General features: G+C 37.1%; 4 protein-coding genes and 1 long non-coding RNA gene across 8 annotated transcripts; 1 reads left to right on the forward strand and 4 right to left on the reverse strand.

Moving 5' to 3' along the window:
* Nucleotides 1–106: 106 nt before the first annotated feature.
* DMP1 (transmembrane protein, putative (DUF679 domain membrane protein 1)) lies at nt 107–941 on the forward strand. The gene has a single exon (NM_113047.3). The coding sequence runs from the start codon at nt 148–150 to the stop codon at nt 769–771; it is 624 nt and encodes a 207-aa protein (NP_188789.2). The 5' UTR covers nt 107–147; the 3' UTR covers nt 772–941.
* Nucleotides 623–851, reverse strand: AT3G04135. Its single transcript, NR_141067.1, has one exon. It is a non-coding gene; the product is annotated as an other RNA (long non-coding RNA).
* On the reverse strand, nt 888–4,004 carry AT3G21530 (DNAse I-like superfamily protein; the record flags this gene model as incomplete). Of its 4 annotated transcripts, NM_001338538.1 has the most annotated exons (6): nt 3,876–4,004; nt 3,446–3,499; nt 1,833–2,613; nt 1,535–1,742; nt 1,332–1,461; nt 976–1,250 (listed from the first exon to the last, which is right to left on the reverse strand). In NM_001338538.1, the coding sequence occupies exons 3-6, from the start codon at nt 2,594–2,596 to the stop codon at nt 976–978; spliced, it is 1,377 nt and encodes a 458-aa protein (NP_001326571.1). In that variant the 5' UTR covers nt 2,597–2,613; nt 3,446–3,499; nt 3,876–4,004. The 4 variants fall into 4 exon arrangements, with proteins under 4 accessions (NP_188790.2, NP_001326571.1, NP_001326570.1 ...); NM_001338539.1 differs by lacking the exons at nt 3,446–3,499; nt 3,876–4,004 and adding an exon at nt 2,915–3,002; NM_113048.4 differs by lacking the exons at nt 3,446–3,499; nt 3,876–4,004 and having other exon boundaries at nt 888–1,250; nt 1,833–2,899.
* Nucleotides 4,005–4,033: 29 nt separating this feature from the next.
* On the reverse strand, nt 4,034–9,146 carry AT3G21540 (transducin family protein / WD-40 repeat family protein). Its single transcript, NM_113049.4, has 12 exons — nt 8,771–9,146; nt 8,357–8,572; nt 7,121–8,242; nt 6,755–6,877; nt 6,415–6,596; nt 5,896–6,127; nt 5,458–5,667; nt 5,146–5,274; nt 4,960–5,028; nt 4,648–4,770; nt 4,516–4,566; nt 4,034–4,424 (listed from the first exon to the last, which is right to left on the reverse strand). Exons 1-12 carry the CDS (start codon nt 9,002–9,004, stop codon nt 4,248–4,250), a joined length of 2,868 nt encoding a protein of 955 aa, NP_188791.3. The 5' UTR covers nt 9,005–9,146; the 3' UTR covers nt 4,034–4,247.
* A 395-nt stretch (nt 9,147–9,541) lies between these two features.
* DMP2 (transmembrane protein, putative (DUF679 domain membrane protein 2)) lies at nt 9,542–10,521 on the reverse strand. Its single transcript, NM_113050.3, has one exon. The coding sequence runs from the start codon at nt 10,408–10,410 to the stop codon at nt 9,856–9,858; it is 555 nt and encodes a 184-aa protein (NP_566687.1). The 5' UTR covers nt 10,411–10,521; the 3' UTR covers nt 9,542–9,855.
* Nucleotides 10,522–12,935: the final 2,414 nt, after the last annotated feature.

Genomic DNA, 12,935 nt, shown 5'->3' on the forward strand with positions numbered 1-12,935 from the left:
ATTACCAATTCTTCTACGGTGTTAAATCCAACATCTCGGACCGGATCAATGATTTATCATCTCAAAATTGTTTTATAAATACCGACACACGTATCAAGCCAAGAACATACTTTATAGTTTATACATCTAACTCTAAGGTTCAAGCTCATGTCCGAAACTTCTTTGCTCATACCCAAAACAAACTCTCCAGCTTCATCAGAAAACATGGCAAACACAAACAAATCCCTCACAGGCCTAGAGAGTCTTATAAAGCTTCTCCCAACGGGAACACTCTTTATCTACCTTCTACTTAACCCTGTCCTCACTAACGACGGTGAATGCTCCACAGGTAATAAGGTCATGTCGAGCATTCTTGTCGCCCTTTGCAGCTTTTCCTGCGTCTTCTCATGCTTTACCGATAGTTTCAAAGGCGTTGACGGATCAAGAAAGTTCGGTATAGTCACCAAGAAAGGTCTTTGGACTTACGCGGAGCCAGGATCCGTGGATTTATCCAAGTACAAGCTTAGGATAGCGGATTTCGTTCATGCGGGTTTCGTGCTGGCTGTGTTTGGTACACTGGTGCTGCTTGACGCTAATACCGCGAGCTGCTTTTATCCTCGGTTCAGGGAAACACAGAAGACACTTGTCATGGCTTTGCCTCCTGCCGTGGGTGTTGCCTCAGCCACTATCTTTGCTTTGTTTCCGAGCAAACGAAGTGGAATCGGGTACGCGCCAATTGCTGAGGAGGTAGGTGCTGAAGAGGAGACCAAGAAAGCCTCGGTCTCTGCCTAAGATCGGTTACCTCAGTTGTTTCTAAATTATTTGTCAAGATTTGTTGTAGATTGTACAAGAATATCATTGTTTACTTAAACTTTTATTTAGTTCTTTGTAAGCATAGCTATTAATATGTAGACTAAATGTTGTATTGCATCTTAATATGATGGGAATAAACGTTATCATATACACAAGTGTTGTTTCTTAATCAGTGTCCAAACTTTATGAAGACATCAGATTTCCTAGTTTCCATGTATCTTTCGACATCAAATTAGCTTTTATCTGAAAGATCTTCTGCTTTGCTTTCTTGCGTGAATGTTTGAAGTTACCTCGAGATCGCTCTTTGGTTATAACTAAATCGACTTTGACTATATGATGATCAGAAGTACCTTTGGAAGAAACAACTGAGTACGAGCCAGGAACAAATTCGTAAGGTGACTCTGGAGATGCCAGAATGTAATCGACCCGTGTCCCGTACTTGCATGTTCCTTGTACATCTGCATCAGATCAAGAATTTCACATATTAGTACTATTACTACATTGAACTTTGCAAGTTAAGAGAAAATGGAGAAACTAACTTTGTCCTTTGGCAATAATGACTACAGGCTCACATTCTCCTGCAAATTCTTTTGAATCCAAGTATCCTTTTCCCTTGAGAAACCTCATCACTTCAACTCTAGGCGTCGGCTTTCCAGAATCCTCGTAATACTGTTCTTACAATACATGGTTTTTGGTTATATATGAGACCAACTAAATAATGACTGATCTAACGAAATTGTACCTTTACGATGTGGTTCCATCTTGCTATGGAATAATCAGAGCCATCAAGAGAATTCAAGCCTCCAAGGAGGATGTGGGGAGATTCGTCTCCTCGAGTAATTGCATCGATCTGCTTCATACGCCAGTTCTCATCTAGATGGTCAAGTTGAGTACAATACACATTTACATCTCCAGCCCATGGGATCTCTACAGTCACCTTCAACACATTCCTGCACACGCAAAAGACATTTACATCAACAATGATATAGTGGGAAGAGGAAAATCAATGTAAGATAAGCAAAAGAGATTTTTTGTATTACCTAAAATCATCTACATCAGCAATTCTCTGAACTCTCCACTTCTTTATGGGCCATTTTGATAGTATGGCGTTTCCATACTCAGGCGCCCAGCTCTCTGCAAACACGTATTTCATACCTAAGGCGGAAGCCAAATCTGATAATGGTTTCATAAGTGTCTCTTCCTCTGCTTTCACGTCTTGTAAAGCCAAGATGTCTGCATCCAACTCTCTTAACAATTCAGCTATGCTTCTTCTGCTGCTGTATCCGTTAAAGCTTTCTTGGTCCCACCAACAAGAGGGAAGACACACGGGAGATCTCATCGAGAGACTTCCTCTGTTTTCCTTCCCGTCGTTATCATTCTCTACCATACTCAGAAAGCTGTAGCTCTGTGCTAAGGAAATCTCATTGTCTGGGAGATTAATGCAAACCTTTGGTTTCCTGACTGCAGAAGAATGTAATGGAGACTGCTTCAGAATCCCTTTTGGAGAAGGGCATGTGATGTTGCTGCTATCTAGATGACCAAGAAAAGCTGTTTCCTCCATGGTTTGCACAACAGGCGCAAGTGAGAACATAGCCACGTTAAACGTTGCAACCCGAATATGTCTTCCAGAGTTTGAGCTCAGATGGATAGAAGAAACTTCAGATTCCGGACTCTCTTTTCTTCGAGCTCTCCACCTTGCTTTCCTGAACCTCCTGACTATAACTCTAGCCCTCACCCGTTTCTTGATAACCCATCTAAGTCTTGAAAAAAGGCAACCAAGCTTCCTTCTAAACACACACAACATGTAATCTCTCTGTTATTCTGCTTCAAAAAATGGAAACAGCTACAAAAGATTAACACTTTGAGAGTTTTCAAAACAAAGATTTGAACTTTTCATGAGACAATTAAACAAACAACAAGACTATAATATCATATCAATGAAGAGATGAGATGATTAAAAGTATTTATGAAGAGAAAGCAATGAGCCAACTGCTCCAAATTTGGTGAATAGAGGATAATAACTCTATTTTTTGTTGAGCGTTAATTAACTCTATTCTAAAATGTCAAACAATGTAAACCTGCTACCAGAGAAAGAAAGAACAACAAGGAACCAAAACCTTACCTGTTGATCAACCATCTCCACGAAATTCTCCCAAGTAGGTTAAACAGAAAACTGACAAAAAAAAAATATATTCTGTACACAACTTGACTTCTGTGAAGGGTTTAGATTGTGCATGTGTAGATAGAGTACCATATTTTATGATTAAAATATTAATATATAAACAAGCTATTACTTGACTTTATCAAACAAATTACCAACCCTGGGACCAAAAAAATTTCCACTCAGTTTGGCATGCTCTTGAATGATATTTTCAAGCAAACCTTAAGCAGGAGGAAGGATGCTAAAAACTTATCGAAAAACTTGATGAGACTATTGAAACATGATATTAAGTTCCTGGCTAAGCGGATCAGTATCATTCATCATAAGTACTACTAAAGACCTGTAACGCCAAACAACTAGAGCAACAAAATGTCAAAATTGAGACCATAGCCAAAAATACAGATGCAAATTCTGACTCCGGCTTCAACTGAAAACAAAAGCAAATATCTCAAGTGTCACTTCCATGTACTTAGTGTCAGAGGTTTAACTTACCACCATCAGGTCTGCTAAATTGTGCATTCCAGGAAGAAGAGTAGTCATCTTTCTCTGTGTAATCAAGAGACATAATGGAATGAGGCATAGTCACTTGCATTGAAGCAGAACTCTTAACACAAACAACTGAAAGTAGTAATCCTCCACAAGAAATTGCAAAACATAAAATTCAAAGCTTGTGTAACTCAGGAATGAACAATAATCACTTGATGATATATTGCAAGGGGTTTGTTTCTGTAAAATTGACCCAAGATGAAATTTTTATTTCCTTTATCATAAACCCATTTCACACGCTTTTATTTCACTATATGAGTGAGAATATTTTCAGAAATCGAAATCCAAATTGTAAGAAAAAATTTCGTGTAATGCTCATAATCTCGATCGTTTTGTGTGTATATGTATATTGTATATACGGAGCAGAGAAAGAGACCTTGAGGTAGGCGCGAGAATCAAGTAAAAGCGACGGTGTCCGACGAAACTCACCATTCGATCACCGTCGCCGTCATCACTGTTCCGCCATTGCAAAGACCTTTACGTTAACCGGAAATTAGTGGAGCTCGGAATTAAACCAGACTGGTTTAATCAGTCTTAAACCACAAACATATCATTTATTCACGAATGGCCCTTTAATTTTAAGAAATGTACAATTTTGACCCTTGGTAACGAAAATTTATATTTTGACCCTTTCGAGCCACATTTGACATTTCCACGAAGTGATTTAGTAAAACATTAAATGGAAGAAAAAAAAAGGTTACAACAGGCAAAATTGGATTTAAATTAACCATCTTTAAAAGTTACATCCTCAGAACAAAGCATGGCCATGTTGTCCTTCCTCTAATTTCTTCTGCTTCTTCTTTCTCTTTTTCTCCATCTTTGTATCTCCTCGTGATGCCATACGTTTTGCTTGCTGTGACCTTATCTCCAATAGCTTGGCCTTTGCATCTTTGAAGGGAGCATCAGATCTTGCATCCATCATTTGCTGCAAAACACCACAGCTTCACTTTAAATACCCACAAAGATGAGATAAAATGCTAAAAATGAACATAATCCAAAGTGCGAAATGTTTTTACCTTGACATGATCCATGGCGGCCAAATTGAAACCGATTGTATCTTTGCATGCCTGATAAGTTCCAGATTCATATCAAAACCAATTCAGAAATAAAAAGATATACAACTCAACAACATTTTCCTCTTTGCTAACCTTGATTTCTGAGTAAAGAATGTCCCTGAGAACGCTTAAGATTGGTCTGGCAGATGGTGTTGTTACCAACTGGTTGTGATGTGTCTGTAATATAATGGTTGCGATTCTGCTAACCAACTCTACCTGCAGGATTTGGTAACAAACATTAGAGATATTCTAAGACGAGAAGGATGGATCTATAATCTGTTGTAAAAATATAACAGGTTGATGACCCAGATCGAGTACATTCTACTTTACAACACGAAGCTATATCTATAAGCCCTTCAGAGCTAAAATCTAGAATCTACGACACAAAAGGAGTATATAATTTACCTTTTCGGGAATTAAACTCCAGTCTTTCATGTAGCAAAGAAACTTCAAAGAATCTGAGAATGGTAGAGCCTACATAAAACCCAAAAGAGGAAAGGGTATTGATTAACATAACCATGGATCTAGTACGAGTTGGGTGCAACCAAGTAACTAGTAAAACGATGGTTTGATGGAAGAAAGGCAACCTACCAGCAAAGTCTGCTCAAGATCATTTGTTCTCACATTTGAGATGGCCCTGAGAACATATTCGGACGGAGAAAGCCCGAACATCACAGCGTTGGGTAGGTATTCAGGAACTTTTCCCTTTGTTTTCTCCTCCTGAAGATTGGAAGAAAGAAAAATCACGATGCAAAGAACAAGTAGGAAACAAAGTAGCAACCGTAGATATTGGCATAACCATTTTGTGTTAAATTCAACTCCAAATTAGCCAAAAACGAAGTACCAACTAGGGGGATGTCATGTCGATATGTATAGATAAACAAACAAAGTAACGATTCCCACCTCATAAGCAGCATGACGCTTTGTTTCATCTTCTGCTACTTCCAGAGCATCTATAATTGAATCAGCAGCTGATAGAACATCTATCGTCTTCTTGCCAGCTAATGCTGCAACACCTTCCTCTGGAATTTCCTCCATGGGTCCATGCCTGTCATCTGCTGCATTATCAATCTCAGACTCAAAAAGCTCTTCTAACCTCTTTTCCTTCTCTTCCTGCATTATTTCCAGTAAAATTACATTAATTGACCTAAAGTCACATAAAATAACTCGTCAAAATATACTTGAGATTTATGTAGACATGACAGTATGACACCAAATCTACATTCACAACCACATACACATAGAAGAGTTATTATATTTGAATGCTTGAACTTGCATGACTTCCGTATTTGATTTCATCATGTAAACTGAAATAAGTAACTTCCAACAGTGGGGAATTACCTCGAGGAAGAAAGGTTCTTCAGAGCGATCCCAGCGACGCATGGAGCGGTCATGAGATCCTGTTACGAGAAAATCACCACGGTTACTGATAGCAAGGCACCAAATCTCTGCATGATGTCCTTCAAGCGTTAACAAATGCTCGAATTTGTCAGCATCCCAATACTTGACGAGGCGGTCTTTCCCAATGCTGAACAGATAATGGGTATTCCGAACAAATTTTACACCCATGACACTGTAAAACAAAGTCGCGTGTCAGTTAAGCTCCACAATCTTTTAATGATTCCAAGGAGTCTTTAACACAAAATATAATATTTGCGGTAATAATCAACATTTTACTAGCCAAGTAAATCTGTTGGGAAGATACTGGAAAAGGAAAGGGGTTTTCTGCTTATATATCATGTCATGCAATTAGTCATACTGTTTTCTTACACAAAATTATAATATTCAAGGAAAAACTGGGTCCACATTATTGAGTACGTTATGCCATTTTCAGAAATATGGTACGAATTATGGAAGTACCTGTCACCATGAGCAAAGATAGACTTATGACAATCACCAAAATCCAAACCCCAAATTTTCAAATTTTTGTCCTGAGAACCAGTAACAATCAACTCTCCATCTGATGAGATGTCAATGCACATCACAGGCAACTTGTGGCCATATAAGGAGAGGTAGAATTTTAGGGAATCCATGTAGAAAACCTGAAACCAATATAAGGTACATAAGTTAGTGTTACATACGTCAATGTAAATGATAATACGATAGATACGATTATAAGAATGTGGTTAGCGTATCATTTATATGACGTACTGAAAATTATTATTTTCTCATTTACATATGCCATAAACAGAAAATCTACCTTCACTGTGGAATCAAGCAGTGCAACTGCTATGTGTTTAGCATCCGGGCTGATAGCAACAGCAAGTACATCGTCATTCATCTTCATGGACTTAACATTTGAAACAGTGAGTTTCTTGGTCGCCTGCAGGTTATCAAACACAATATGTTTTGATCGAATCATTTTAGCACACTGTAATATACTACTCAAATAACACTAATAAACAATGTGCTCATCAACAACTTTCTTAAGAGTGAGCAATTCCAGAAAACAAAGGCACGGAAAACAGGAGATGGAAAAAAAGAGAGTAGAGAGGCAATCTATGATACAAAAACGTTTACTTATCTAATAGAGAAAATAAAAGAAACTTAAGGTCAGGAATCTCACCTTGCCAGATTTCTGTTTGACTTGGTATTCCCAGAATTTGACTTCATGATCTGCACTGACTGTGACAAACCCGCTATCGTTTGGAATAGGTGTAATTGACCAAATAGTGCCACCATGAGCCTTCACTTCTTCCACTTTGGTAGCGCTCCCTATATCAATGATTTCAAGTACCCCACTCTTGGTTCCAACAATACCATACTTGTTTTGGGGAACAATCAAACTGCATAATCCATATCCTGAATCAATGGTCCGGAGGCAGGAACCTGTACTGGGATTCCAAATTTTTACTTCACTGTGACTGGTTGACATCAAAAGGGTGTTGTCTTCACTGAGGGTAACACTCCTCACATCAGAGCGATGTCCTTGGTGTTCAATGGTAACAGTTTTCGCGTTTTCGCTGCTTTTAAGGGAATAGAATTCCAGTGAGTTATTGTTCAAAGAGAGAGCTAATGTTCCTAAGGATTCTTTTGGAGCTGTCGGACAGAAAGAGAAAGAGCTGATTTTTCTCCCAGCTCTAATGACTTGTAAGAGCTTGAAAACATCAAGGACAGTAGGACTAGAAACAGCATCAGCTAGTTCAATTTTAGCACTTGCTTCGCCATTAGCGGTTGAATTTTCATCCCCCACTTTGGAACTCTTCTTCTCTTTTCTGCGAAGCCTACGCTTTGCTTTCTGCTTAGCCTCAGCTTCATCCAAAACCCGGAATATTTCAATAGTTTTACCTGCCATTTGACAAGCCAGAAGTTTTCCCGAAACATTGAATCTAACTCTCGCAACTCTATCCTTAGTTTGTCTCTGAATTTCCCCAAACAGCTTTAGAATTTCCCACTTGTTCTCTGTCGAATGTTCTTCACTGGCCTTGATTTCATTTGCATTTGAGTCAGATACCAATGATCCGTTAGACGAATATTCCTTGACAGCATAAAATCTAAGTTCTTGATCAGCCGACCCAGTAACAACATATCTCTCCTCTGGATCAGTATCAACAGACCACACTTCACTATGATGACCACTAACTATTTGCATACAGTGTTGGGTCTCAAGATCCCAGACTCTCAAGAACTTGTCCTTAGATGAACTTACAAGTTTCTTACCACCATCCAAGAATACAAGATCTGTGACCTACATTAGACACATGAACATTGCTCTTGTCAAAAACCACTATAAAAACCCACACACCATAGCAGAATCATCAAACACTAAATACTAGAAATATCAAGCTAGACATTAAATAACCTGATCTCGGTGCCCACGGAGACGAAAAAGACCTGATTCGCCAACAACATCCCACAAGATAATATCATTATCTTTACTTCCAGATGCAAGCATCGATCCAACCTTATTGTACCGCAAAGCAGTCACCGCCCCCTTATGGCTATTAAAATTAACCTCACAAGTTCCTTTCTCAGTATCCCATATTCTTATGCTCCCATCTGCATACCCAACTGCCACCTGGTTTATCACACAGAATCAAACAACAGCAAACTCCTTCAGATACTCAATAGTACAAAGCACCATGAATATTATTAATTCTAGCTTAAAATTCAAATACGACATTTCTAGCTCTATTTAGCTACCAAATAGATTACAAAGTGAACAACTTTCAAGTCATTAAGCAAATCAAAATAAAAAACGAACAAAAGTAAGTACCAAGCTAGAAGCAGAGGAGGCTATAGAGGTAACGGCGAGAGATGGTCCACCGCGAGAGGAGGAAGGAGTTAGGGTTTTGGAGCAGACACCTTGCCGGACGTGCCATATTCCGACCTTCTCCAACGCCGGAGCAAGCACATACTTCCCCGTCGAATCGTAAGCTATGTTCGAATCTACAGATGAAATCACACCGAAAGAGGTCGCTGCATCGTATCTTTGGTAAGCCTTCACCATTCTCCAAAAGCTTTGGTTTTGATTTTCTCTTCTTCTTCTTCTTCTAGCTTTTGATGGCGGGATTTAGGGTTTTAGAGTGGTTAAGGCAGCAGGGTTCTAACATCCAATGTTACTTTTGATAAATTGCGATATAGTCTTAAACCTTTTGTCTATTCAATATTTAACCCCTAACTTTATTTCAATAGATTTGAAGCCCTTACTCTTCGGACCCAAACTTTTGTTTTCTCAATTTGCAACTATGTTGTGTAATCATTGGTACTAAGAACGAAACAGAACAAACAAAAAGAAAAATGGCTCACGACATCCATGACCAATATTAGTAATTTTTTATCATTTTCTTAAAAATCAATGTATAATAATTGAATGATTATCATCTAAAGAAAATCAAGAACGTACACTTTTTATCTTATTCATACTCTAGGCTTACCTTTTTAACATCCACATTAATTTTTTTTATTTTTTTTGTTAAAGGGCCCATCCACATTAATTTTTCCTAGCTAATTTCTTTCAAAATAAAAGGATATATAGAAATATTTGTGTGTATATACATTAGTTCATATAAGTGTCTCTTAAGTTTCAACTCCTTAACATCTAGTGATTTCAATAATGCTGATTCACTCACTATGAGCATAAAAAGAGATATGTTATTACTTTTGAGTTTATCAACAAACATATGGAAAAAATACCAAAAAACAAACACACAACATATGATCAGCATTCAAATACATAAATAAAAATAACAAAAAAAAAGATCACAATTATAAAACTTTCGTATTTACCATTCCACGAATAAACACATGCCATTACATTTTAATGTTTTATGCATATAAATAGTATAAAATCATATACTATCATTTCATCTCGGAAGCATCATCCTCACTGTGGTCCGAGGGATTCCCAATTCCGTGACGTCTACTAGGGAACACCGTGAAAACAGCACCGGAGATAACTCCGATCACCGGAGGCAAAACCATGAGAAAGATCTTCCCAGCGGAGCCAAAGCCAGGATAGAAACAATTCACGGTGTTTGCATCCAACAAGGAAATAACACTGAACACGATAAGAGAGAAGAAAGCGTGAACGAAATCTCCAACTCTAAGCCTTTTCGAAGACAAATCCACTGAAGATGAATCTGGCCAAAGACCCTTCACGGTGGCAACTCCATAATGAACGTAACCGTCTCTTGTTCGGTAACTATCGGTGAAGCAAGTGAAGCAACAAGAGAAGGCACAAATAACGATGAGAACTCCGGTTAAGTATTTGTTGATGAGGAGGCAATGTCCATTGTTGGTTAGGACAGGGTTTAAAAATTGGAACAAGAAGACGGTTCCGGTCGGGAGGAGCTTGATGAGGTCTCCTACGCCTGAATATGTCCGGTCTCTTATGGCTTTGAATGTTTTCGACATTTTTTTGTTCTTCTTTTGTAAATTATATTTTTAGTTGTCGTTTATAGTGTTCTTGAATGTGAATTCATAAAAGTGTTGTTTGTCGAGTGTTTATAGGATGAGAGAGAGACATTGCTTCTACGTAAAAACGGGTTTGGTGTTGCTTATACTCTTTAGAAAAAGTTGGGGGAAAATTTAATTATAACTTTTTTATTTGTTTAGGTTACCCTTTTTAGTATTTTAGGCTTGTACTAGAAAACGTGGCTTGGAGGATTAGATTCGTTATGTTTCTCTTTGTATTAGATACATAGAAGTGTGAAGTCATTTTTAATGCTCCATTCCATTTGTTGTCACACATATCGTCATACGGTCGTTGAAAGATCTGGTAGTCCAAAACGTATCGAGTGTGAAACAATATGTTTGGCAAGTAGACCGGAACATGTATAAATTTATTTATATATTTGAATCTTGTTAAAAACATTTTTGTGTATTTAGAGACTACACATAGGAAACTACTGATTTATACATATGGTTTACTCGACTTAATAGTTTGTTAAAACCGGTTAAGTTTATGAACGTTTTGTAGAACCTGTGAATACTCTGTTTTTAAATAAAAATAAATAACATAACATTTCTAAAGTAGTATGATAGTATCACAGCCGTTTCATTTGTGTGAATGTCGCGAAAATCAATATGCTCTCGGAGTTTCATTGGTTGTCACACACTATAGATTCAGTTCATTCAACCTTAGTGATCATCATGATTTGACGCTCGTCTTAATTCATCTTGATACATCGAATTATAATTCGTCATATTACATTCGTACACAAGTCAGGTCCAGATGGGGTGGACAGAGATGCGCTGGCTTTTGGGTCATTGTCTTTTCAAAAAACTTTCAATATAGATGACACGAAAAGCCCAAGAGCCCAAATTGGAGTTGCAACGGGGCCGTCCGTACACTAAAAATCTTTGTTCACGTGACTGATCATTGTTTTGCTCTTGTCGGATTAGTAATCTAACGTAATTCATTGTTTGATCAGGACTTGCATTTGTCCAAAACAAAAAAAAAAAGTCAAAAGAAGCTAAAAGATACTGTGAACGGAAAAAATGGCAGCTTTTTAGTGCTAATTGCCAGAGAGATTCACATGTACCCATTGTTCAGAACTGTGTTACATACTAAATGGTTCAAAAGAGAGGTGATTCGAGCAAGAGACATGTGACCTAGTGAAAAAAGCAAAATAAAGAGAATATAAAATTGTGTGGCAAGACATGAGTGGCCATTCTTCAGCCTGTTTTGATATGTGTGACTTCATTTGTCTTCAGAATAGTTATGACACCATTCTCTTTCGTCATCCACAAATGCTCGAAGAGGTGAAATTGTAAACAAATAGATCCACTAGTCTCGGTACTTGTACAACATATTTATCGTAGTTAAATGTGTCTGAGGCCAAAATATTATTAAGATAAATTGTTTCTTTTATGAAACATTTGAGCTTCGCTTTTCTTAAAAACATTGTAACATTTTTTAAGTTTGATCTTCGTGGTTATTCCGTAGACCATACCCATCAAAATTGTCTGCGAAGTTGCTGTCCGTTTATATGCAGTATAAAGAATTGACGAAGAAAGAAAAACAGGACGTACTTTCTTCTAGAAGATGTGAACGCAAGACGATCGTATTCACATATTAACAAAAAAAGTCCTGACGAATGATGCCAAAAATAGATCTTTACGATAGAAGTTTCATAGCAGACTATATATATCTAACTCAATTAGTAAACGCATTTATTGCAATATATCACTAATTATATATTTTCTGGAATCAAATGTTTAATTATATATGATTACCTGAATATAGTCAAAGTGTATTGCGCAATGAACATAAACACAACAATATAACAGACCTTTTTAGTGGTAAGAATACCCTTTTGGATATTGATATGAGTTTCAAGTTCAAAATCTTCGGTTGAAAAAAAGGAATAAATAATGTCTTATAATGGTTTGTTACCTAACTAAATAATTAAAGTTGAGGTGTAGCTCTCAACCAATACATTTTTTTATAATATTGTTTCAATAATTTAAAGTAGTTAATTATATTCAATAGTATTTATTATCACTTAGTTTTTTTTATTTATAAATTTTATCGATTAATCTGGTTAGTTTTAGTAGAAACGTATCAAAATGTTTTACAGTGGATTTTTCCCCGAAAAACCATCACAATGTCGGTCCTAAATTTAAAATGTTTTCTGACTAATGTAAAGATTACATGTTACTGACTACCATATGAACTGTTTTGGCCCAAACCCAAACTTTCCACACATGTAATTTTTGTTTTTAAGATAGATTACACTTGAGTTAGTTTCTTTGAAGCTTTCCCCAATTCTCATTTACCACTAAACCACAACTATGTGGGCAAAATAGGATTTGCTTTTTGTGTCGGATGTTTTACACAATTTATTACAGCTCTCATGCATTAACACTATTTTGATTTTTGAATAACAATTTGTAGAAGAAAACTAAATTCACAATAAAAAGCTGTCCGGTGGCAA

This window comes from Arabidopsis thaliana, chromosome 3 (assembly GCF_000001735.4).
Source record: "Arabidopsis thaliana chromosome 3, partial sequence".
Lineage (NCBI taxonomy): Eukaryota > Viridiplantae > Streptophyta > Magnoliopsida > Brassicales > Brassicaceae > Arabidopsis > Arabidopsis thaliana.

What these genes read in the sequence shown, in the direction of transcription:
- DMP1 (NM_113047.3), top strand. Translation starts at nt 148, where the DNA reads ATGTCCGAAACTTCTTTGCTCATACCCAAAACAAACTCTCCAGCTTCA.
- DMP2 (NM_113050.3), bottom strand. Translation starts at nt 10,410, where the DNA reads ATGTCGAAAACATTCAAAGCCATAAGAGACCGGACATATTCAGGCGTA.
- AT3G21540 (NM_113049.4), bottom strand. Translation starts at nt 9,004, where the DNA reads ATGGTGAAGGCTTACCAAAGATACGATGCAGCGACCTCTTTCGGTGTG. An exon ending in ATCTTGAGCAGACTTTGCTG is followed by an intron (nt 5,029 to 5,145) that starts GTAGGTTGCCTT and finishes GGTTTTATGTAG; the next exon opens with GCTCTACCATTCTCAGATTC. An exon ending in CCGCCATGGATCATGTCAAG is followed by an intron (nt 4,425 to 4,515) that starts GTAAAAACATTT and finishes GGTGTTTTGCAG; the next exon opens with CAAATGATGGATGCAAGATC.